The sequence below is a fragment of the Anopheles darlingi genome, chromosome 3 (genome assembly GCF_943734745.1).
Source record: "Anopheles darlingi chromosome 3, idAnoDarlMG_H_01, whole genome shotgun sequence".
NCBI lineage: Eukaryota > Metazoa > Arthropoda > Insecta > Diptera > Culicidae > Anopheles > Anopheles darlingi.
The window spans coordinates 3,357,501-3,381,760 of NC_064875.1; the positions used below are offsets into that span (position 1 = coordinate 3,357,501).

The 24,260-nt window shown below is 44.1% G+C and overlaps 1 protein-coding gene across 1 annotated transcript; it reads right to left on the reverse strand.

Moving 5' to 3' along the window:
* Nucleotides 1-5,503: 5,503 nt before the first annotated feature.
* On the reverse strand, nucleotides 5,504-21,930 carry LOC125953346 (neuropeptide CCHamide-1 receptor). Its single transcript, XM_049682839.1, has 8 exons — nucleotides 21,734-21,930; nucleotides 17,004-17,230; nucleotides 16,817-16,920; nucleotides 16,521-16,736; nucleotides 14,841-14,944; nucleotides 11,964-12,101; nucleotides 11,530-11,658; nucleotides 5,504-5,882 (listed from the first exon to the last, which is right to left on the reverse strand). The coding sequence occupies exons 1-8, from the start codon at nucleotides 21,928-21,930 to the stop codon at nucleotides 5,777-5,779; spliced, it is 1,221 nt and encodes a 406-aa protein (XP_049538796.1). The 3' UTR covers nucleotides 5,504-5,776.
* Between the last annotated feature and the right edge of the window lie 2,330 nt (nucleotides 21,931-24,260).

The window sequence follows — 24,260 nt, forward strand, 5'->3', positions numbered from 1 at the left end:
CTTAAATTTGAGCCAGCAAACAGGAAACGGTGTCGCAGATGCCGATGTTTATTTAAACCTTCAAACAGCCAGCTCGCAGCGCGAAACAGCTTGCGCCAACAGCAGAGTGCTGGTGAGCATAAAAAGGAGAAGGATTCCTCGAATGCAAATAAAGATAGGAACGTTATCTTGGTGGTTTGCGAATGCGATTGCAATGCAAATATCCCGATGGCCCGTGCAGCGGCCCCAGAAAATTGAACAAGCAAGTAAACTGAAAGCGACGGTTTATAGCTACCTCTTTCCGTGAGGCACTCCTTCAGTGGCAGCGCTACGATGACCAATCTAGAAACTGTGTACGAGGAAGAAAAACGAGAAAAAAGAGAAGAAATTTCAATAAAGTCCTACTCCATCTGATTCTCAACTTGTTTTGAGCGAACGTAAAAAATTGCTCATAGCGTTTCTAAATTACTAAGCAAAATTTATAATTCAGGGACAAACCTCTGGGTGAATGGTGCTTCAAATACGCGCACGTGTTTTGCGCGGCATGGCCTGAATTTTGTTTTTCTCTTCGCAGGTTTTTCCAGACGCGTATCCAAAGAAATCGACGAGTAACGCCTACGAAAACTTGGACTGTTGATTTCAATTACTGTTCGTAAGTTGTTTTGACTATGAAAAATTCGAAACCATATGCATTAAGAAACAATGATCTGGAAATATGGGCTCAACCAAAACACTACGCAGCACGAGAATAACATTCACAGAAAGACATCGTTTGCAAAAACATGAATTGTTTAAATTAAATAAACTTTATTCTAATGGGTCATCACTTTGCTGGTAACGCATGCTTTGAACCTTGGAACTGTGCTTACAGTTACGTTAATATTAAATCTTGCTTCAACGTAAACGCAGGACCGCGATAATGATTGCGAACGTTAGTACGACCGCTTACGAGTAGGTATAGGGAAATATAAATCTTATACCGTGTAAATAGAAAACATTGCATCCACTCTAATCATACCTGCTTGCTAATCATATCTGCTGTCGGCTTAGTATTACTTGGATAGAATAATGACTCTAATGATCAAACTTAACGTGTATCATCTCTTTTGTTTGCCATTTCAGCAAGCAGGGATCGTGTATCTACTTATCTTCGAGCTTTGTCAACAGAGCTACCGGTTCAGCAACCGCTCTACGGTTGTTGGATCCCGGTGAGGATCGTTAATTGGAAGCTTAGCTTCAGAACCATGGGATTTTTTTCCGTTTTGCTGAAAGCTACTGTACAGTAATCAAATGCAAACCGCAAGCACTCTGCCGTGCAGTACAGTACACAATTTCATAAAAACCTTACCTCTAGCATCCTATCGATGTGCGGCAATCTAATCATGGGTATTATTTGCGGTTTGATTCGAGCTTTACTTCGTGTTGTTTTATGTCTCGATACACAATGGTGGCCCTTTTATAAGTCCCGTTTGTTAGACTCGTTCTTGCTCCCATGTTTACCTATCTTCTCTCTTCAACTCGCGAATGTCTAGCACATTTCGCGGATACCACTAATTGATCCTTCACGCTGGGTTGCGATAGAAACATTTTTGGTTAGCATCGTGATGCTTATTTACATTACGTTTGTGTGGAGGGAGCTTTCGATCGGAGCTTGAATTATGACTAAATGCTACAAAGAATTTACCGGAGTTAAAGTTTGGTTTGCACATGGAAGCGCCCGTTTAATGCCTCCCCTTATTTAACATGACTTATGCCGGGAAGATAAGCATGACGCTTTTGTGGCGACTGCATTGGAGCTCCGGTTGATGCGTTCATTAAAATAAATTATTAGTAGTAACCGTGGACTAATCTGTTATGCTACATTGATTTTATGCTACATTAGGGGACGGTAAAAATGGGATAGAGTCTTAAGGAAACGCTATTCAACAAGGAATTGAAAAGAGAAGTTTAGTAATTCAGGTTCGATGAATGATGCCGATAAAAGTGTATTTTCGCGCACTAGAACGCCACCAGTGAATCCATAGAGAAGTGGTTGAACAGAAGAAAGCATTGCCACCACATTGCATAAAGCTTTGACAGTCAATAACATTATAAATAGCTTGAACACGCAATAGGCAACACCCCAGTCCAACACAAAAACGATTAATTAATGATATCGAATAGCTATCAAACCCTCCTTCGATTATTCTGGTCTAGTCGAGACCATTGAAGGGCTCACAATGGTTATTGGAAGAATCATGGAAGTATCCGCTTGATTTGCAACGTGTCGCCCCTGCACTGCCATTGAGAATTCACGGCGAGCTTGAAGTAATCGAATCAAATCCCATTCTTCAAACGAAGCACGAGCTTTGCCGTGTCAGGCACGTGTCCGGAGCTGATGCGAATCAAAATTCAGCAATTCATTAAACGCCCCCAGACGATTCAGGCTGCCAAATGAAGGCATGGGTAGCTCACAGCAACAGGAGAATGGAGTAGTATTACAAGATGGATATAAAAAAATACGATTTTCACTGTTGTTTCCACGGAATCGGGGAATTTTCACGATTTTGAACGTGCAGCATGATGGTTAGCGGTGCAATTTGTATTCCAGATGTTCGACCGAGGAAATGAGATAACAGCTTCCTTCCAGGTAAAATGTATGGAAAATCGAATCGTACTCCACACGCGCCAAGGTCGGTTATCGTGTTATCCAAACACTTCGCTTCCTGTCAATCCGCCAACTAGCACTCTTGGATAGCAGGGAATAAGACTGCCTTTTGACGTCATCTCGTTTTGGGTAAAACAATAGACACAGAAAAATGGATCCTTTCCCATCTTATGCGCGTCGATTTATTGCCGTTAGGATGTTTAGTGAGCTGGAAGCACTCCCCGTCGTGAGCTAGAGCCCGTAGGATTCCTGTGTATTATGCCAGCCAATGAGCCGGTAGATGGCATAAACAGTTGATGGGGAAAACGATGTATGACGCATGAGAGGAAAACTGCTGATGGATTTCCATCACTTTCACCTAGCGAAAAATTCAACATCGGTGCCCATGCTTTGAGAAAATCAGAAGCCATCGAAGGGTCACTGACGTCAATCTGGTCGTCGAATGAGGGATTGATTCTATGTAGGTTTCCTAAAATTTCACTTTCCAGAATCGAACGTCATCAATTGATTGTTTTCTTGCAAGCGACTTAGGATCAAAACGATTCCGAAGTACGACGGAGGAGACGACTCGTTAAATGATGGAAAAACATGTTATCAAGTTGAACAAAAGATTTGTTTATGAATTGCGCATTAAGCATAACTTAATGGAGAGTAAATCCTAATTTTGTGGAAGGCTGGTCTGAAAAGAAAGAAAATTGCTAGTAGGATTGATGGTTTCAAAATTCAATCATTCGGCAAATTGTTTGTGTTTTTCGTTAGCGTTTTTGGCGCGAAAATGAATTTAATATTCATATAATAGAGAAAAACCAAAAATCTTCATTCACATTCCAACACGCATCGATCGTTCATTGTCAATTACGTGTACTGCAAACCACTTACTTTCTCCGTCGCAACAATTACCAACAGAGAATGCTGCGTCTCAACAGCTAGCCAAACAACGAACTTCGGCTCTATTTGATACAGATGAATAATTTAACATCTCATGCTGTTGCTACGTCTGTGTTTCGGTCGAAGTGGGATCTAGCTCTGATTGAGCACACAAGAAATTCGATCGAAAGCCTAAAGACATTTTTGCCGCTGGCGTGTGACGAGTGTTGTGTTGAAAAATTCATGACCATAAGGGCATCTCCTTATGGGCGGGCTCAGCTATGCTTCGTTTTTAATTCCCAAATCACATGAAAATGCGCAAAAAGCATCATCCGTGTATTACCATGAAAATGTTAAAATAATGTACTGCAAAACGAAATGGTGACGCACATGAGGGTTAGCTAAACGAAGAGCTTCTTCATCAGTAAGGAACAAATAGATGTTTCGTGTTTAGCTGTCTCAAGCCATAGCACCGAACGCTGAAAAGGATGCTGGCGATGATCCTATGCGGCAAAGCATTCACTCTGCGGTGTGCAGAAGATAATTTCATTTGCATGTATAGTACATCGAGGAAAGCACTGTTTTGAATGTGCTGCTAGTGAGTTACTCAAGAAAATGGTACGCAAAAACACATTTGGAATAAACAAAATAAAGCAACTGTCCAACGGATGTAGCATAAGAAGTATGCATAGGAGAGAAGTACGTAGTCAAATGGAGTTACTCATTGGCGGCAGATACGGCTCTTACAATGCAGAAGACGGTAGCAGTTCTTCGTGGATATGTTGACCTTCGTCAACAGTGCACCCGCGGAAGAGAAAGAGAAACAAATCTTTGGCCGAGGAAGGAAAGTAAGTTCCTTACTTATTGTGGTTTGTTTGTTTCCAAATTTTTCGCGATCCCGTTTTTCCATTGTGCAAGAAGGCGAGCTTTTCCTTTCTTTTGCTTGTTTGCTTGCAAGCGTCCAGCGGGACAAAGACTCAGTCATCTGAAGTAGCGGAAAACTCACGGAAGAAAGCGGTTTGCTAGTACCCGGAAGATGGAGTGTCTCTAGTGTTTGGCCTTCGTTTTTGTTTGCTCATCGGAACAATCGAGCTGACATGAAGCGGCGGTTTTTTTCACACCAACTGGTCCTTTTTCCATTGCCTTGTCTACGTGAGGGTAAGACGACCGGGATGCTGTTTAAGCCAACAGACAAGGGGCTGCTTAAATTAGTGAACTCACTCAACAGCAACTCGGTCGAAGAAAGCAATTAGCGAATGCTGGACCCAAATTTGCTGTTTCGGGTGCTGATGACAGCAGTGATAATCCAAGGCGCTTCGTGTACCACGAGTTCGGTCAGCTAATTATGCCATCCGAATGTTAAATTTTGCTTTCAAGGGCAGGGATGGTATAAGAGGAAAGATAGAATTGGGAGAATGGACTAAAACGGTAGCAAAAGGAGGTTTGACCCAAGGAAAGTCTTCTTTCTCCCAGTAAACCAAAGAACTTTCATCTTGCGAGCATATTACAGGACAAGACGGAGGAGTGGATGCCATACTTACGTTTTATGTTTACCAGAATCTGGGGCATCGTACGTTTCCCTTGGAAGACGTTCAAGTGAACTATTAACAGATATCTCAGGATATACGTTTTGTTGAAAAACGCATAAGATTACGTCAAGTGTTGTACAACTTTGTCATCCTGAGTCGAGCAACCGAGCTGTAGTCTACGCTGGGGTGAATCGAGCGAATCGCACTATTCGTGGAAGGGCGGTAGCAAATAAGCTGATAAGGTAGCTGATAATCAATGTTCGCTTATATCCTACGGAGATCTTGAAATTGCAGACCCAAAATAGCAAAAGAAGTAATCGTTAATTGCTCTTGCAGCACTTAAGCTTCAACCAACTCTGAAGTATGTTTCATTAGAGAGCCTAGATTGGTTGTCGAAAGCTGAAAGGACCAACGATGGGTTTTTTTCTGTACAACCACCCTAAAAATGAAACTATTCCATGTCTCAGTATCCTAACAACAACGAGCACCTTGCTTGCTTAAGGCCTACTGCGAATGTGCGGATAGCGAACGCCATAAATCAAACCTTGCTCAACCGGAACGTGACGGTTGACGCTGAGCCCGGGCGTTCCTGCCATGAGGCCACCGTTCCGTGGGTCGGTGGGTGGCCAGTGATCTGCGGCAGATGGTGGTCCGTCTGCTCACCCTCACTCGATGGCTTCTCGATCGTGACTGCCAGCTTTGGGGCACTTTTGTGGCGACTTCCGGCACCCGCTACGAGGTGGCGCCTTCGCTGTTACGACAAGCAGACCATTTCCTTCTCCAGCAGTTCACCACCAGTGCCACCGTCCGGTTTTGTGCCACCATTTGGTATCATGACGATCGTTGTTTCTTGGATGTTGCTGCTTTAGAGAAAAAGGAGAAATTTGTTTATTAGGAGAATGGAAAAGAAACGCAATCAGGATTCACGCTTGGGTCAATATATTACATGTATATTATTTGTTACAAAAATCAAGAGAGAACGATGTAAAGAATGAGAGAGAAAGATAAGTAACGGCAACGACCTATCGTTATACATTTCATTTTGATTGCGATAACAGTGCGAGACTAGAATCTGGACCACACCCACACGGAAAAGGCCGATGCTAGACGGTTTCACCGCCACCGACATCAGCAGAAACCACTCCAGACAAGCCGCACAAGCACGCACTACTTGTTACTTCTTCTGGCATAGTGTGGCTGGGGCATCCATACATCATTCATCCTGAATCGTTCGAAGACTTTTCGGGTTGGTAGACACATACGGGCAGGCACACACATACAGTCACACGCACATTTACCAACATGGAAAAACATTAATCTCACCATAATCATGTAGCAATGTTAGAGGTCCGCTTCGAATTTCTACGAAATTTACTCTAGCCACAACAGGCGAGAATCAATGTCAGTGGGGTGCGATGAGATTTCCACTAATAGCTGACGGTGGTTGAGCTGGTGGGCTCATACTAATGGGTTTCCTCTTTTGGGTAGGCAGCCAAAGGAATGTGGGAATGGAGTTGTTCACTTCACTCATTCACATGGCCTCCTATCGCAAGAGTTCACCTATGAGAATTCTGGTTGTCGCCTTACTACCGAGAGCCCTCAGATGCAATGCTTGGATTCATACTTAAAGCTGTGGTATTGCTAACTGGTGCTGCTTTAATATCAGTATTTGGAAGCAACCTTGAAAATGCCTTCGTGGGTGTTAATAGATACCGATAATGTTTCAAAATTTATTAGGTGCTTAATTCTGCCATCTTGATATTCAATATAAAGAATTATTATAAAATTTCATTTCTTCGTTCTAAGTAACATATCTTAAATTTCTATTTAAGACCTTTCGTTCAAATACCTAGAACCACGAAGTGCCAATTAGAAATAGTAGTTAACTGTAAAATAATGGCTCGAAGCATTCGCACGATTCTGCAATGAGCATTAATAGGCTAATGGATTCAATGGCACATGGAAAAGAATCGTTTTGCGTCCCATTTTATCCTTTGCCCCCCCGTGGCACACATCCTCTCCGATCATTATCTCGCACTAAGAGGCCGTTTGTGCGTAATTTGCTGCCGATTAGGTCGATCAGCGAACCAGCGATTGGGCCGCACAGTTCATTTGCCGGCCATTTTGAGCCTCGTTAAATATCGATCTACGCAATCGTGTTGCGAAACGCAATTCGCTTGCCATCTGTAAAGAGAATGGGCACGTCAGAACGCAAAAGTGCTTTACCAGCTTGTTGAAGCGTGTGTGCTAAAGGATTAAAGAGTCTGAGACTCTTGGAAGGCGGTTCTAGTGCGGATTATTTGTTTTATGGGATCCTGATCTGGGTGAACCCTCGTCGACGGGACGGAATGCCGCTTTGACGTATTAGACAGCGAAGGGCGACAAACCGAGGGTGTGTAAAGGTCGTTTGCCAAATTTAATCAACCAAAGAGATTAGCGAGCTCCTTGCTTCCGGGCGACCACGGCACCGCGACACCATTTCGGCAATGGCTTAACGCTATCCGGGGAGCTAAAATGGGAGGAAATTAATTTCCATCATCGTTGCGCACGTCGAATACCCGACCCGGAAACATGGCAGCTAATGTTAAAGCTTTGTTTTTGGGGCGCCCAGTGCTGGGGCGGCGCTACTGTTTCCGCGAAACAGACGAAGAAATGAAGGCATCGTAATGCCTCGCAGCAAATGTCTCGAAAGATGGACTTAAGGAGATTGAGCAAGGTCTGGTAAACACCAAGAATTTATACGATTTTTCAAGGAAAAATGCCGGAGCTGATAGTGCTTTGCGTAGTTTTCCTGCAAGTAAGTAGCGGTGTCATGTTGCCATGATCGAAAAAACTTCGGGTTTCGTTCGGTGAAGTTCTTATCCGATTATCTGTTTGTCTAGTTGTAAGAGGTAAGAGGAATTCATCTGGTTCATGATGCAAATATCATACTTATTTGTACACCTTCAGTGAGACAAAAAAGAACTGGTATGGCGTAGTAAAAGTTTACGCTAGGAGTCTTTACAGAATATTACTGTTATTTCAACATTCGCCAAGCTCTTTCGACTACTTACAATCAACCACCACTTTCCACGAAGTAACAACGAAAGCCGGTGGTTCGATGAAACGAAAGTTGACCAACCCATACGGGCAGCTTCATGAAGGAGATGGTTTGGGGTCAAACACCACAATTCAGCCCAGTCTGAACAGCCAGCATCGCTATCCAATACACCACGTCCCGGGGGAGCAAGCTATTAATCCTCGTAATCCACCTGTGGCAAAGGGGCATAATCCCTGATGAGATGCTCGAGCTCGGACGAACACAATGCTAAGAGTGCTTGTCTGGCGTGCGTGAGCTTTAGCTAGTTTCAAACTCATCGCTGTTGGCTTTAGTCCATTACTTCTGCTCAGTGGCCGTGACAGGAACTTCAAGTAAACTTTTATACCAACGTGCTGTTTCCATGCCACATCGCAGGATCAATTTAATTTCAATGCAGAACTTGTATTCAGGTTACAGGTAATGCTTCCGTGTTGGTGTCAATGTCGGCCGTAGAATCAGATTTTGGTAGAATGAGGTGTTATTGAAAATGGTTTTCACGATCCTTGAGTAAGTTCTAAGATCAGAACGGCTGCGTGCAATAAACGGAGAGGCGATTTTATCGAAACAGCAAAACAGTAACGGATGTGAAATAGATGCTAGATAGGGTGGTAGCTTGTATTTTCGGAGCACAACTGACCCAGAAGTCACAAAAAAACTAAATCTTTTGCTTACAGAGATACTTTACAACGTCTCTCGCGACCAATTCGGAATGACGACTTCTTTACAACTGCATCCATTTCCTGGTGACTGGTCACATACATTCAAGATCTCATGTTGTTTCATAATCCACGTGCAGTCAGAAGCATATATATTATTCACTTCCTAAGTAGTACCACGATGGCTTTTTAATGGAACGTTTCGATCTATGTAGTCTCATTCGATCGATGGGACTATGTCGTCTGTTTCGTAAGAAAAAGTATTCTCTTGCTTAATATTTGAAACTTTAACCAAAGAGATTTTTTAGGTGGATTAAAAAATTAAGAGTGAAATAAAAATTTAAGAGAGATCCAATCAGAATGTATTTTCTGACGTTAAGCTTTATTCATCTTGTACGTTTCAAATTTTTTGTACTAGTTTATATTTCAACACTAATATGATGTAGCATCATCTCAGGTAGTTTGAAAACTTTCGTGAAATGCTTTCGGTTCCTAAACGGCCCACGAGCTCCCCGTTCCCACATAATGAATGCCTGACCACGAAATGGTCCAGCTGATGGTTCCCCAACTTTTTTCTACCCAACCCTTGCCAAAATCATGATGGCCTGGAACGTGTCTCGTGTCATGCGGTAATGATGAATAGCCTTCTTCACGAACATATGCCTCCCGCTGCACTAGATCTAACCCACACGCTTTTACTTGCACAGGCTGATTGTATCAATTACGGTTCCGAAAACATGTTCGTTTGACATCCCCGCCTGCTATAATATCCAGAGTACTTGCGTCATCAGTTTGGAAATGACAATCCTCTTGCCGTTCGCGGGTTTACATGATAATTTGTTCCAATTGTTTGAGTAGACAGAAATGAATAGATTCGATGATAACAAATGGAAAACGTATGCCCGTAAACCACCGGTATGCACCCGTTCGTACCAGTAACATCGAGTGAGCAAACAGAGACTGAATTGATTTTTGTGATTGTAGGGGTGCAAAGTGGTTTAGCGTAGAGCGCGTCTGCCGTGTACTGACCGATCAAGGATGGTATTTGATTGGATGTTATTTCCTAGAATTGTCTGTTAGGTGGTGTACGCATAAATAAGTGGTGGAACGGTGGAATCACGTCATCGTCCAGATTTATGGTTTGTAATATGTAATCACAGTTTGCGTTACATTTACGGTTCGTTACAAATCTCACAACTCATAAAAGGGTAATCAAATAAAATGATTCATTTAAAAATAATAGTTATTCACATAAAAGGTTTATTTACAATTATTTTGCAAACAAAATTTTCTGTGCTTAAGTTTAATTAAAGCACCCATCATATTGCGATCATCATTGTTATACCAACGAAAAGTTACGCTGTGATGTAATGATTACGCTGTAATATAATAAAAGATAATAATACAAACACGATAAAGCATCTTAGCCAGCAAGTCTTTGCCTTCCAGACAGTGCTGAGGCAACAAATATGGCCGATGGCGTGATTTCCATTTGTCACCAATGGCCCTAGACCATGTTGATGGTTGGATGAAATCTTTGTATACGAATGTTGATCACCGAGCAACCAAGCTACCATGTCGGTCGATACCAGACGCAAGACGTGCACCGTCTTAGGTCATTCGACCCTAAGTTTGATGAAAAATTGAGGCTACTACTACGACCATTACGCTCGGACCGGCCAAAAGTAAAAGCACGGCACACACACTCGCACATACACATGAACGTGCATGTTCGGCAGGGCTGGCCATTGTCATTTATTTCTTCTTGGTAGAAGGCTCAAGACATTACTATAATGAATTACCACCGACTATGCATGATGGCCGCAGACCGAGCATGACGACGGGATGCGCTGCGGAGATGGGATATGATTCACTTTGTCACATCACAGTATCCGGGGCTACTACAAAAAAAAGGGAAAAGCGCTCCAGTGGCCCGACTATAACTGAACGAATGGTGAATATAGAATCTGGCTGAGAATGACAGCTTCCGAGGATGAATTACTGAGACACGACGGTACGTATAACCTTGGGTTGGTTTTATGTGTCTCGTCGACACAACACCATGATTACTATGGTGACACTAATGTGTGTGTATGATAAAAAAGGGCTGATTCTCGGTGGTTCTCGTCTATTGTAAACACAAATGACAAGACAGATGATAGGCGGAAGTCGACAGATGCTGTCCGGTTCTGGAACATGCAGAAGGACCTTACAATCTGTTCACGCAACTAGATTAACTTATCAGGCCATTTGATGTCCGAAAGCACCTACATTCAACAGTAATCAGGCTGCAATCCATCCGTCATTTGTGTGAAAGGGGCCATATTGCAGAACATGGTTTAAATTCTGTTCGTTGTTTCTGGATGGGATTATTGCTTCCCCGAGTTAAGCAGACTATGAAAATATTGACATGGAGGCGCATGGTGGCCCATGATGTGATTTTTTTGTTTGGTAAATTGTTTTGTTTCTACAGATCTTATCGATCAGTGAACGTTGACATTTGAAAATTCTCGAACTGTTTGCTTGTAAAAATGGCATAGAACATGCACGGCATCACCAAAGGACCGAATGACAGCGGACATTCTTGTCAAAAAGCCTATCGGTGGTTGCGATCAAAAGGGGGCTTTATCGAACTTATGGTAAATGTGTATGTGCGTGAGAGTAACTGTGTGTGTTTTTATATGGCACGGTCACTCAGGAAGCGCTTTGTCGTCCGGCTTACACACAACCGGACCAATGTCCGGCGAATGTTCCCGATGGGATCGTACTTACATGCGTAGTGATTGCATCCTTTTGCTGGTGTACCGCCGGGACATGGTGCTCGTGAGCGACGTATCTCTCGGTGCCAGATTGTCCCCGTGTCGTCGACGGCTACCAGATGAACCCTCGCACAGCAGATACCTTAAAAGGGTTACAAGCGCAAAAACAGAAAGGGCATTGTCAGACTTTGAGCGGCTAGTCGCTGGTACCGAGCTGGCCGATAGGCAGCCGCACTTAATTGGTGCGATGATGGATTGGAGTGTATCCGAGACGAGTTTGTGCTTCCTAAAAAATGCCGACCGGGATATGGTTGAAAGATAAAATAAAAAGACTACCCATGGGATGCCGTATGGGAAGTCCATTTTCTTTTTTTTTTTGGGGGGGTTTTTGGGTTTTGTTTAAGCGTTTTTTTTACGTTCAACGCATCCGGAAGCTACCATACGTACCGATTGAAGTGTTTCCGGAAGGCACCACTGACGCAGTAGAGCGCTACAGGATTGGCGCAGCTGTTGGCAAATGAAAGACAGAAGCCCACGATGCGCAGCACGTGCCAGAACCCGTTGTAGTCCTCGTTAAAGTTGGGGCTGCCGTGGTGATGGTGATGGCGATAAGGCAAGGTATGAGGGTCAGAAGGAAAAAGAGGACAAAGACAATGTAGAAGTCCGCTTCATTGCGGCCATGTCGATGTGAATTATATTCCTCTAAAACTCGAAGTTTACGAGGTATCGTTGAGGGTGACCGAAAACCATTGCCTGCTTCGTTCGATGGATGCTGGTTCCTAGTTCGGTGCACGAGATGACGGTCTTTTCTTTGTGTGGTCCTCATGGTCACGCTATGTCGAGGGACAATGATTCGGAATACCATCGCCTATTAATTGAAAACTACAGCTACCTATAGGTTCGCCGTAATCCCTATGCTTTGGCGCTAAATGCAACGGAAACCAAGAACCGTTGCCTATAATATGTTCCTTAGGATCTGCTGTGATGTGAATAAACAATTTTCTTGCAATAAAATTGCTCTTCAACCAAGCGTCGAAATAGAACATCGCCATCTTCGATGCATCAACATGCTCGTTGACCAATTCTCCTCATAACATGGATGATTCCCGAAGCGCGCTCAGTTCAAACGACGAGTGGAATTCACAAGCTACACGAAATAACCCCGGGGCCAAAAATGGCAAATTAATTTGAAATGCTTACAGACACTCGCAAACAGGCTGCCGGTGATGGTTTTGGCAAATTGTGCCCTCCAGTTAATTTCTCGCCATTCATTGTTCCCTGTTTTTGGGGTATTTGTTAAACAACAAACTCATTTGAGTGAAAAGTCGTGGGTAAAAAATGAATCCCATTACTGTTGAGATTGTATACATTACTCTCCGTAAGCGCGCCAAAACAATAAATTAAATTTAACGCGACGAGGATGATGGAATGGATTCACTTTGCGGTTATCCCATTGCCGAGTAGCCAACGGAATCCCGGTGCTATCGGAGCTGCGGCGGGGCAGGTTCTTCCGGTGATTAGACTGGGTACGTGCTAGCCGATGCAGCATCTAATATTGTTTTCATTTGATTAAAAGTTGTTGGCAGACAAATGGCAAAAAAACAAATAGCACAATGGTTGAAGCATCTGGCTGCTAGCCGACCGTAGTCATTAGCAATTATTGCGCCATCTTTACATCTCACCGTCACGACGAAGGCATAAATGAATTAAATGTTCCCACCTACTAGCCGTGCACTATGTTTCAGAGAAAGGATTTACAAACCGTGTCCCTTTGCTTCTCATCGTGTCCTTGGGTTCTGTATTGAAAAAAGAAAACCGCAAATCACGAAATGGTTCGCGCACGCACCAACATGCGTCCATCCATCATGCATCTTTCAAAAGCATTCACCGGCATGCGGGCGGGTTTTTGGGGTTTTCCGAGGAATTGCGGCTCCTACTTTAGCAGCAGCTGAACATGATGGATGGCTGTCGGTCTGGCCGTCGTTTCATTGAGCCGATTTTTGGGCGGGTTATGATGACGTGGCCGCGAGGCAGCTTCCAGTTAATACGAGGCTCAGGCTAGCTAGGGTCTTAGCGAATGAAGCATATGGGAGAGCTTCAGATCTGAAGGATGTTACGTAGTGACGTGATCAGCAAGTTCAACGTTTCTCTCTCCGGACAAGCAAACGCCTTTCGTCCAAAGTTTCTGACATGTTTGGCGGACTGCATTTGGTCAATTAGCAAATTGTCTGCAGCTGCCGGTGCAAAGTTGAGATTTCTCTCTATCTCAAGCCATTCCGGCACATTTCACATTGTCCAAAAACACAAGATTCGGCAACGAAAGATAATGAGTGCACTTCTGAAAGTTATCTGCTTTAAAGGTGTGAGCAGACGTCATTAAAAGTTTGAAGTACTTGCGCAGTACTTGTTTTAAGACTAATCGAAAAATGCCCTGGAATAGAGGCTACTGATTGGCAAAATGCTAAATTGCTCACCGTCTACGGCTTTGATATGCAATGTTTAAAAGAACAAACAATAGACCATAATAGTGCATTGTTGTAATCGATCAAGTTTTACAGCATTATCGTTTGGTAGCGGAACGATTCTTTGAGAAATTTTAGTAACGTCTGGTCGTTTTTTAAACGGACCCAAAAAAAGAAGACATACTGAAGTGCTCGAATGCTCTACGAAATAGTTGAACGTACAATGGAGTAGAAAACGAGCGCCCTGGAATGTGTAACTATTTCGTTATTTACTTGGTCTGCAGTGGAGGTAATGTATGTTCACTATGCTACTGGCGGTCAGAAATTGCCGTACAGCTGGTTCCACTTTTGCCGTTCTGTGCAGCAAGTTACCAGGAAACAGTAATTTGTAACTCTTGTGCCGCGGGTATTCCTTCGAGAGAATGTTCTACTGAAATGTCAACCATTCTAAAACGTTGCATAATGTTCTGCCTATCCTTTGAGCTCCTTGAAGGAATTTCGTTGCTATTCGCTGTTTTGAAGCTGATGCAGAGCTGATGAGTTCGTCGGTTTAAATTTAATTTTAGGAAATTGGAAATAAGTTAGACCGTGCTCACAAGAACGGGTAAAGACGTAAATTATTCCATTGCCTTAATGAAGCAGTTCGATTGTATGTTGGTGTCATACTGTCTTCCCTATGGAACGAACACCAGCAGAACTTACACTTCAAGTCTCCTCCTCTGAGATTTCTCCCGTCGGTTTTCTGTTCCGGTAGTGACAGCAATAACATGTGTCCCGGTTCCCAGGCTATCGGTTTCAGATACGCTTGCATCACAACAACCCGGTGGTAGTAGAGGAAACTATCCTTCTACTTGGTACTTACTTGTAGTAGAACCACAGCATGAACAGGTGCGACGGTAGAAAGCAGATACCGAATATCACGACGAATGCCAGCACCGTGACGGCTACTTTCCGCCGGGCCTTAATCTGTTGTTGTTGGCCCGATTGTTTATCCGTTTCGGTTCGGGTTTTCCCAGCAGATTTCAGCATTCGCGATGTTTCAACGTGACACCGGCAAGCCAGCCAGCCAGTGTAGGTATCGTACCAGTGTATCAGGTCGCCAGACCCAAAAGTTGTGGAGGTCGTGAATCGGAAAAGGATGAAGAAGTACAAAACAACATGAATGTTATGGAGTATGGTTCGCATAGTTGTTCTCATTGCTTGTGTACATTCGAACTAGTGTAACGAAGGCTTTGACATTGAAAGTGCACCTTAAAATTGAAATAAAAGTTTTCCTTATGTAGTGTATAGACACCACATGCTACTCGAAGTGCCGGACTGCAATTTCTGATAAGCAAAAATGTATGTGGCATAAAGTTGGCCATCAAAATGCTCGTTTCTGCACCACCTTGGATATACGTTGCCACAAACAACTTTATGACACCCTTGTAGGGGTGTGTGGTGAAGAGTCTTACAGAGCGAAATACTGTAGCAGTCATAAAGCGTACACGATCAGATGTTTATTGCATAATTCTCTCACCAATAACCATGTATGATCGAACATCTAGCGCAGTACTAAACGTCGAGAGCATGCAGCTAAACAAGGTTCCGTTCGCTCGATCTATGTTTGTGGGGGACATTGTTTTGCGCACGTGTATTATTGAAGGTACTTTCCCACGAAGCACCTCAAAAGATTCTTTGAGTTTAAGACACCATGAGATACCGTGGTTGGAAACTGTAAATTGTTGGAAAGAAAACTGCGCATCCTTTCCGCCCTTGGCATAACACGATGGGTTACGCTCTCCGGCTCCAGGCGAATAACTAACAGGATAACTTGGTGCTAGCGGAGAATCAGTGAATGCCAACGCGGCTTCAATCCAACGGAAGACACACTCCTACGGATGGAGAAAACTTTCGTTCTTCAACGCTCTTTTCACTGTTTGACTTTATTATGAAACTTTATTCCGGCCTTTCTTGTCTTCGTCTTACAGTTCAGCACTTTTCCTGCATCATTATTACGGTTGCAAAAATTGTTCTGCTGGAAAGGCTTCGCTATTTTGGTCAGATTTTGTCTTTACTGAAGATGCTACGTTCTTTAACGCTTTAACGCTCTGTTACCAGTGTCTGAATTGTATCTCCTTTTAAAGTTCTATTTTCTATTTCTAAGGCACACAACCGGCATCGCTAGCTGTCCTTTCCTTGCCATATTTTGATTTCATTAAACCCTCAAACGAGCTCAAGCAACAAGGTGAACAGTGTTGAGCCACTATCAGGTGACGCATTTGCGTAGCGCAAAAAACCTTACGGTGAAAGGATCATGAAATTCATCAGACCATTGGATTGCCGTCGGTCTGCTTTGCGCCAAGGAGCGCTAACAGCCACCGTTATGGGGTTGTAGCGGATTACGGATTAGATGGTATTTTCCAGACCAGAAAATGGGTGCGTCTTGGAAAAACCCATCATCTTGACATACACACACACACGCACACACACACACACATACGCTCACAAACACCTCGATTCGATTCGATGTCTATATCTTGGTGAATGGTTCCAAGCTTACCTGTCGAACCGTTCCTTGCATTTCACCGGGCACATGCTTGGCGCTATGGATGAGATGCCTCGCGATCAGCGCATAGAAGATGCCAATGATGAACAGAGGCACCGCGTAATAGATGAGGAACTTGCCAAGCACCATGCCGCGTGCATACTGTGGTCCCCATTCCTCCGGAAACGGGTAACAGAAGTAGAACGACACATCCTTGTTAATCATGACGGTCTGGTGGGAAGAGAGAAACATTGCAAAGAGAAGATTAGAACTACGAGCGTTAACTTGGACATGCAGTTGTCCCCTTTTACCTTGATGTGCGAACCAACGATGGCCGGTACTGCGAAGGCAATCGCCATCAGCCAGATAAAGACTGCCGTCGCGATGGTCATGCGTGTTGCGCGCCGTCCGCCACCTAGTAAAGGATCTACAATCGTCAGTCAGGAGCTCCTCAACACAAAAAATAATCTCTCCACTCTACCGCGGGTCACAACTTACCGTGGGCATGAAACTTTCTTAGTGGATCGACGATGGCAAAGAACCGATCACCGGAGAGCGCGACGAGCGTAAACACCGACACGCCGATTGACACGTCCTTGATGAACTCGGATGATGTGCAGAGCAAGCTACCCCAAGGCCACGAATCGACCGTGTAGATGATGGACGTAAATGGGACGGTAGTCACGATTAGCAAAAGGTCAGCCAGTGCCAACGACAGGATGTAGCTGTGACGTGAACGGAAGCGAGAAAAAGCTAATTAATTTACAGCCGTGTGCAAGGATCGTTCGGTTGAGGTGCAGCATTGCAACGATAATGCTTAGGTCGTATTTAGAGACGTTCAAGGAAAACTGACACGAACTGACGGTGGCCCGAAGGGCATGCATACGTGACGCGGATATTAGCCGGATCGAGCCACATCCGCTGCTAACGGATGGAGCAGCGATGGCGGATCACGTTTCTTGTGCTTGTGTCGGAAACTTAAACTCCAACCAGGCCACGGGTGATGCAATGGTGTCCGGACGATAGTTGATTAAATTACGTGACGCTGATGCTTGGCCACCGAAGGCTCATTGCGGAAGAACAACAGCAACGGTCCCCACGTAGCCGTAGTGGAGATGCTAATGGATTAGTTTTGTTCATTGTATTTCACCCCATTTGTCGATTTCTGATGCGCTTTGTTGGTTTGAATTTTTAAAAACAAAAAAATAACTTTCAGTAAAACTTTATCGAGCGTGGTGACATCAGACGGCAGTCTCATAATCAAAATAGTTTTGGTTCGTATGTGTCGAGCAACGATCTACCTCGACCAAATCATGTATATCATTACATCCAAACCTATAACTTGTATAACTTGGAATGTCGTTGATGATATGTTCATCAATGAAAGAGTAAATGTATACAGAACATGGGTAAGAATAGAGAAAAGGAAGTGCTACAAAAATGCGTTAATTTAAACTAATCTAATCAAACAAACTGAAAGTTCATTATGTTGCGCACCGTTTGATAAGGAGCCAGTTACAAACTGGCCGGACAAAGTCGGCAAGCAGTCTGATAAGTGATTGCTCAAACAAAGTTGCTATCTATCCAAGATCTTTACTCTCTCGCCTTGGTACCGGCTAATTAACTTTTCCATCCGCAGCTTACAACCGCAAAATGCATAAAGTAATGCATTGCTTGGAACACCAGCACCCCTTACAGGGATCCTTGCTTGCCTGTTAATGCACAATCTAAATGGACAAATGGTGTTGCGGCTGTCCATTCCACGCGCGTGGATGTTCGTGTTAATCTTATCAGAGGAGTAATAGGAAGTGCAGCAGAAATTATTGAACGAAAAGAAGCAAAAAGCTCACACGCCATCTTGCGCTCGCCAGCGAAAAAAAACCCGGAAAGTGGCTGAACCGAGTCGAAGAAAGGAAAACACGTGTAGTAAGCTAGTACAGGAATGACGATGGACTGCAGAAGACATCGTAAATTGCATTTATGGTGCGCTTGTTTATTCGACAGACCGTAGCGTTAGCTGCCCGGCAGGCATTAACGGGGGCAGAAGGCTAAGGTGACCGAACCCACCGAACCGAACACTTTAATTCCGGAAGCCACGATCCGGTGCCTTAACACGAACAGCAGGCTACTCGGTCGCTGGTTTGTCCGATGCTAAACTTCTTAAGCGAAACGGTAAAAATGGCGGTGGGCGGAATGCGAATGTCCTTGAGTGCGCTTCAATGAGAACTAGGAAAAACCAACCTGCTGATTGGACTACCAGAACGAAAGGTGTGGAAGCCATTCTTACAATGTAACTTTGCTTTCAGATGCAAATGAGATGGAACCTTCCACATGACAGGGTGTTTTGGAGGCTTGGATTGGAGGAAAGACTAGGTTTTCAGTTCAATTGAAAACCCCAGTTTCAAAGTTCTTCTCTTCTAGACCAACAAGTGCCACACCGCTATTTCTAGTCCCAAGAAAATGCTGTTCTATTCATTTTCATTCTAGATTTCCAGTTCCTCTGTGATTCCTTCTTCCAGGCGATTCGTTGGATTCGCCTACTCGATTTTGAAGAGAAACAAAGCACTGCCCTTGCTACGCCACAACTTCAAGTCAACAAGTACGCACAATGCAACTAATGCGGTCACTAAATATTGCTTCAAGCCTGCTAACTTTTCTCCCCACAAACATTGGCTTCCCAGAAGTCCGAGAAATTATAGCTCGAACTTCCAATCTCGAAGTAGTGCCTCCCGGAAGCATAACTTCTATTGGTGAAACGTTTTTTCTTACGTAGCCCAGGAGCAGGAAAGTTTTTCCACGAAAATAAACCCAACCGATGGTCGGGATACCGAAAAAGCTGCCCCGGAAGTGTGTTTACTGGAGAGAGCTGATTTGGCGGGAATTCTTTTGATGCCAACGATGCCAGCAGAGAGCAAGGGAGCAAGCAAGAAGGAATTAAGTTAGGGAGGTTAATGAAGTATTTGCTAGCTGCAGGGATCGCTGCGGTGAGTCAGAGTGACCTGGGATAGGCACGAAGTGGAACTATTTATGACCGTGAATTGGTTTACTTTTCCGTGGCTTTTGATTGAGTGCCGATTTGGTCATAGTAAGTTTCCTTCGCGCCTTCTGGGAACACTTTCGTTACTCGTGATGGTGATGGCGGAAGTGATACACTGTTCCTGTCGTTTGTCCGGGGTGCGTACGGCGTATCATAGGCGTTCACTAGGTCAAAGTTAAGCAATTTAATGTAATTATAGTACTTGTGATGTTCATTTGGCGTTCACCGAACTCTGGAGCCGATCTGTTAGATGTTCATATTAATTAATGCTTGTTTTAGTCACTTTCAATTATAACGAGGTGCACTGTATTTATCACAAGCAGGTAGTTGCTTTCAGATCAAATGCTAAACAAAAAAAGATCTACTATGTTTTTCATAAGTTGTCCAAATTAAAAGATGTATCTCTATGATACTTCTCAAATATTTTTGCCACTAGATTAGACGCTGTGGGAGTACTATGGCAAAACTCAACCTAATATGATAAATCTCACTGATAGGACACTTACGAAGGGGCACAAATTGGCTACTAAAATTCCGAACGAGCACCAAAAGTCACAGGCCCTGGCGCGCTTAATTCGTTTATATAACGTTCATTAACACCCCTCTAGGGCCTCGTACCGTGCAATAATGCCAGCATACCGGACCACCGTGGGACTATTGGGAGTGTGCCGCGTAATCTGAAAATATGGTGTCGAGATGGTTGATTTATCGCACCAATCTGAACTTGAACTCGAGCCCCCTTTAGCTATCCACCGGGTCAACAATGCCGAAAAATGCTAACTTCTTGCTGGCATTCGCTGGCGGGCATTGAGTTTGATAAAAGAATTTTTCGCGAACCGCGGTCGATTCCAGAAGTCCAGATTCCAATGCCGATGGTTGCTGCGAGCGGAACGAAAGCAGAAGTTGATATTTATAGGCATCATTGACCTGTCAGAAAGTTTAACACGACGCGCCTGCTATGGGCTGAGCCCGATGAAGAGTGACTGGAGCCATATGTATCGTTCAATGCTGAGCTGCGGTACCAACTTGTACAGCCGGAATGTTGCAGAATGTTCTTACATAGCCGTGTTCGTGGGTCCAGGACGCAACTGAGATACGCACAGCACATTCCATCAGCCGGACGGAGAGGATGGAAAATTTAAAAACAATTTCGATCGATATTGGGTGTCCCTCGCCATATTAGACTCAATGACGCAGTAATTAAAGAGTCACACACAATGGGACGAGGACCCATGGAGTTCGCCAGTAATGTAATTTTAAATTTATGCATAGACCCTCGTTATTAAATTGCGTGATAAAATAATGCCAGACATCAATTCTGATAATAAGTTTTCATCTTTTCCGTCGTTTGTCTTCTATCAATGATACATCTTAATTTTTGTATCACTACCATTAGTAGCATAACATACTTAATACTTTCATTTTTTGTGTTATTGCAATAGTTAAGCTAAAATGCTTCCTTTCGTAACTGTAAAGATAATATGAGATCAAGTGAAGCATTAGGAGTAGAATTTAATATTATTTCCGAATATGTGCCTATGTTTCATTCTTTAACTCCCTTTCAAATACGTACGCAACAATCGTTCCCGATCGTAAAGATAGATGCAGAGCGAGAAGATGTTGTTCTCGATGATCCTACGTTATTAGACTTCTTTTTAAAATGCTTTCGGTTTGATGTGAAAGTTATGCCATTCATTCTGATATTGGTATGAATAGGCACAAAGCTTGATGTTATAACGAATCAAGTAAACAATCAATCGAATTAAATACGCAACACAGTGGTCTAGGCTCTCCATTAAGCGTCATCTCACTATCCTGCACAGATTACACCAGAAGGATAAGAATAGATAAACCCCCAGGCGGTATTTTGAGGCGCCATGTCCACGCTGGATCACTACTTGTAGCATCTGTCAGGCACAAACCACAACCACAACCATCTAATCTTCCTTTGGTACACTCTCGATTATCTACAACCTCGAGGTGTGCTCAGTGACCACAACGTACCGCCAATGGCTAACCAGAATTCACGGCTTACCATGTACGTGGAAAAGTCGCGCGATCGCGAACCGGCCACCACCCAGCCACACCGCACTCGGGCGCTCTGACTTTGGGCCAGTTAATTAAATTCAAACGTCAAGGGCCACCCATGGGTAGGGTGCAAAAAGGGAAAGAAAGGGGAAAATCGACTTACGTGTTTGGGACGTTCCGCATCGCCCGATGGCGCAGAAAGACGATGATGAGTGTCCCGTTACCGAGCACACCGACGATGAAGATAGCGGCGAACAGGATCGGTACGATGTACGTCTCGGGCCGCAGCTCGTACGGTGTGTAGGGAGTCTCGGTTGCTACCGTTGACGCGTTGAAGGTTGACGTGTCGGAGCTGTTCATATGCAGGAAGGCCTCGAGCAGATCGAAATCACCGACCGGGCTTAGCGGTGAGTGCGGTACGTGAGCTGGGGATGCGTGCTGCGGTGGGTAGGCGGACTCCTCGTACACCATGCTGCCAAAGACGTTCGATGGTTCGATGGGCAGCATACCCGGATCCGTACCGTTCCTTCGTAATGGTTCCTCTAACATCATGCCACCGCGTTCGCGTGCTTGTGTGTGGATATATGTGTCTAGGGAAGCCGGGCGAACTGCACTGATAGCTTGGGTTCGATTAGCTATCGGACGTTTCCACAATGCGCGGAATGTTGGAGACAGGAAAGACAACCGATCAGCAAGCGGTAAGCACGTAACAGGTGGCTGTTTACTCGCTCAACCCGTTGCATCCTGTAGCGAGAAATAACGATAGAGACGATATATTGGAGGACATGAAATGGAGCGAAGCGCTGTCTAGTAGAGGAGCCTAGCAGCAATTGGTGCTACACGCGCCGAGAGATAATTGGCAGAAATGCCAATAAACGACCTTTGTCGCTCGGGCAAGAAACTTATGCTGATGCTCCAACAGATTACAATCTTGTGATGCGATGTCTTGACTGGGTGGAATCAATTTTAAAGCGATAATCCACTAAGTTTTCAATAGCCCCTCTCAGGAACCCTTGACCGGGAAAGCAATATATTTAACCGAACACCGCGTGCTTAATTAAACCCCAATTCCAATCTACGAGCAGGAAAATGAAATTTCTTGTTTGCTTTGAAACAAGGCGATGGATGAACACAGTTCCAGAAAAACACATGCTCACTCGTCACATGCTGCTCGAGATAAACCAAACGAATAGTATACTTTTTGTATCGCATAACTAACTAACGCATAGGTAACTACGTCCTAATGGTAGCTATGAACGTGATGCTCACAGCTACCACAGCGTACTAACAGGAAGGGCCTTCAGGAGTAGCAACCAAATTCCTTATTATCACAGACAATGACAACTACGAGGGACGAAAGGCGTATTCATACGAAAATACTTATAAAATGAATCGAAATAACGCAAGGTTGAATGCATGTGATATTGCATCTACTAACATAGAAGACAAATATTTGAAATTTAGTTGTCTGTTGAAGTTATTGGGCACTAGAAAAGCCGGAATTCCACACAGCATTATGATATTTCACTGAGAGGAATTTTATTCTTTTGTCTAGCTCAAATCTTTATGTTAGTCAAAACATTTCTCAGGTTTTATGGAAAATGAACATTTTATTTATACAAGCACATTCCTGACAAGTCCAACTGCCCCGTGCTTTCGATTCAGTTGACCCTTATTTGTTGTAATGAGAAGGATATAATCTTTCCTGTTAGTAGAAGAAGACGATGCTGCATAACATTCTTTAGCACAAAAGTGATCTACGCCAGCGATACTTCGTGTCTCACATCGAGCTGCACGGTCAAAGTGTAGAACACAATACCCAATAGTACAGTTACCACTACACACTGCAGCACCCGCCAGTGCAGCTGAGAGTCCTCGCTTCCGGAACCGTTAACGCGATTCCCTACAAGCGTCGTCTTGTTGAGGTTCGGTTCATCACTACCTGCTGCGACTCGAATTACATTAGCCATGAAGGGATGTTTGCACGCCCTTAGATCACGGATGTAGCGCTCGTACGAGTAACATTGGCATTCAGCCTGATCATTAGATCGATCGTCCAGCTGATTTCGTATCATCGGGTTATCGAACGCAAGGCGTTGTACGATTTCGCGGTTCTGCGCCGGTGTGTTGCGCTTGTTGACGAACAGCCAGTAGGCGAAGTCGTAGAAGCGACGCTTAAGCACATAGTTCATGCACATGTCGATCAGAATGTAGTGATGGCCATCGCCCATGATACGGTAAGCGCGCGAAAAGGGCGTGAAGCAGTGACCCATTTTTTTCTTGTGTGCCACATGGTCTAGCTCTACGAAATAAGGGTGTTTTTCATTGATATTTTTGGCCTGATAACTAGCTATGAAGTGACCACAGCGAAAGAATAGCTGGGCGGCTCGGTTCTTGACCGGACTCCCATATTTGTACATTTTTGTTGATTGGTCTGGTATATCCTTGAGCGGATGCCTTGAACTTGGACCACAGGCAATCGATAGCTCGAGGCAGCGATACTCTATACCAGGTAGGGCGAAGATTGAAGGCAGTAGACCTTTTTGGCCACCCATCGGCTGATAAGCGAGGGCCCGCAGATATTCCGACTGGAAGACACCAGTCTTCGAACGGTTGAGCTTTTCTGATAAATCACTTTCGCAAAACCATTTATGTGTAGAGGAGCGGTTGTGTCCACAGTTACCATCGTA

Excerpts from the sequence above, each read along its gene's own strand:
- LOC125953346 (XM_049682839.1), bottom strand. The coding sequence starts at position 21,930 with ATGAACAGCTCCGACACGTCAACCTTCAACGCGTCAACGGTAGCAACC. Across the intron at positions 16,921-17,003 it reads AAGAAAGTTTCATGCCCACG|GTGGCGGACGGCGCGCAACA; the intron begins GTAAGTTGTGAC and ends ATCCTTTACTAG. Across the intron at positions 16,737-16,816 it reads TCGTTGGTTCGCACATCAAG|ACCGTCATGATTAACAAGGA; the intron begins GTAAAAGGGGAC and ends TCTTCCCACCAG.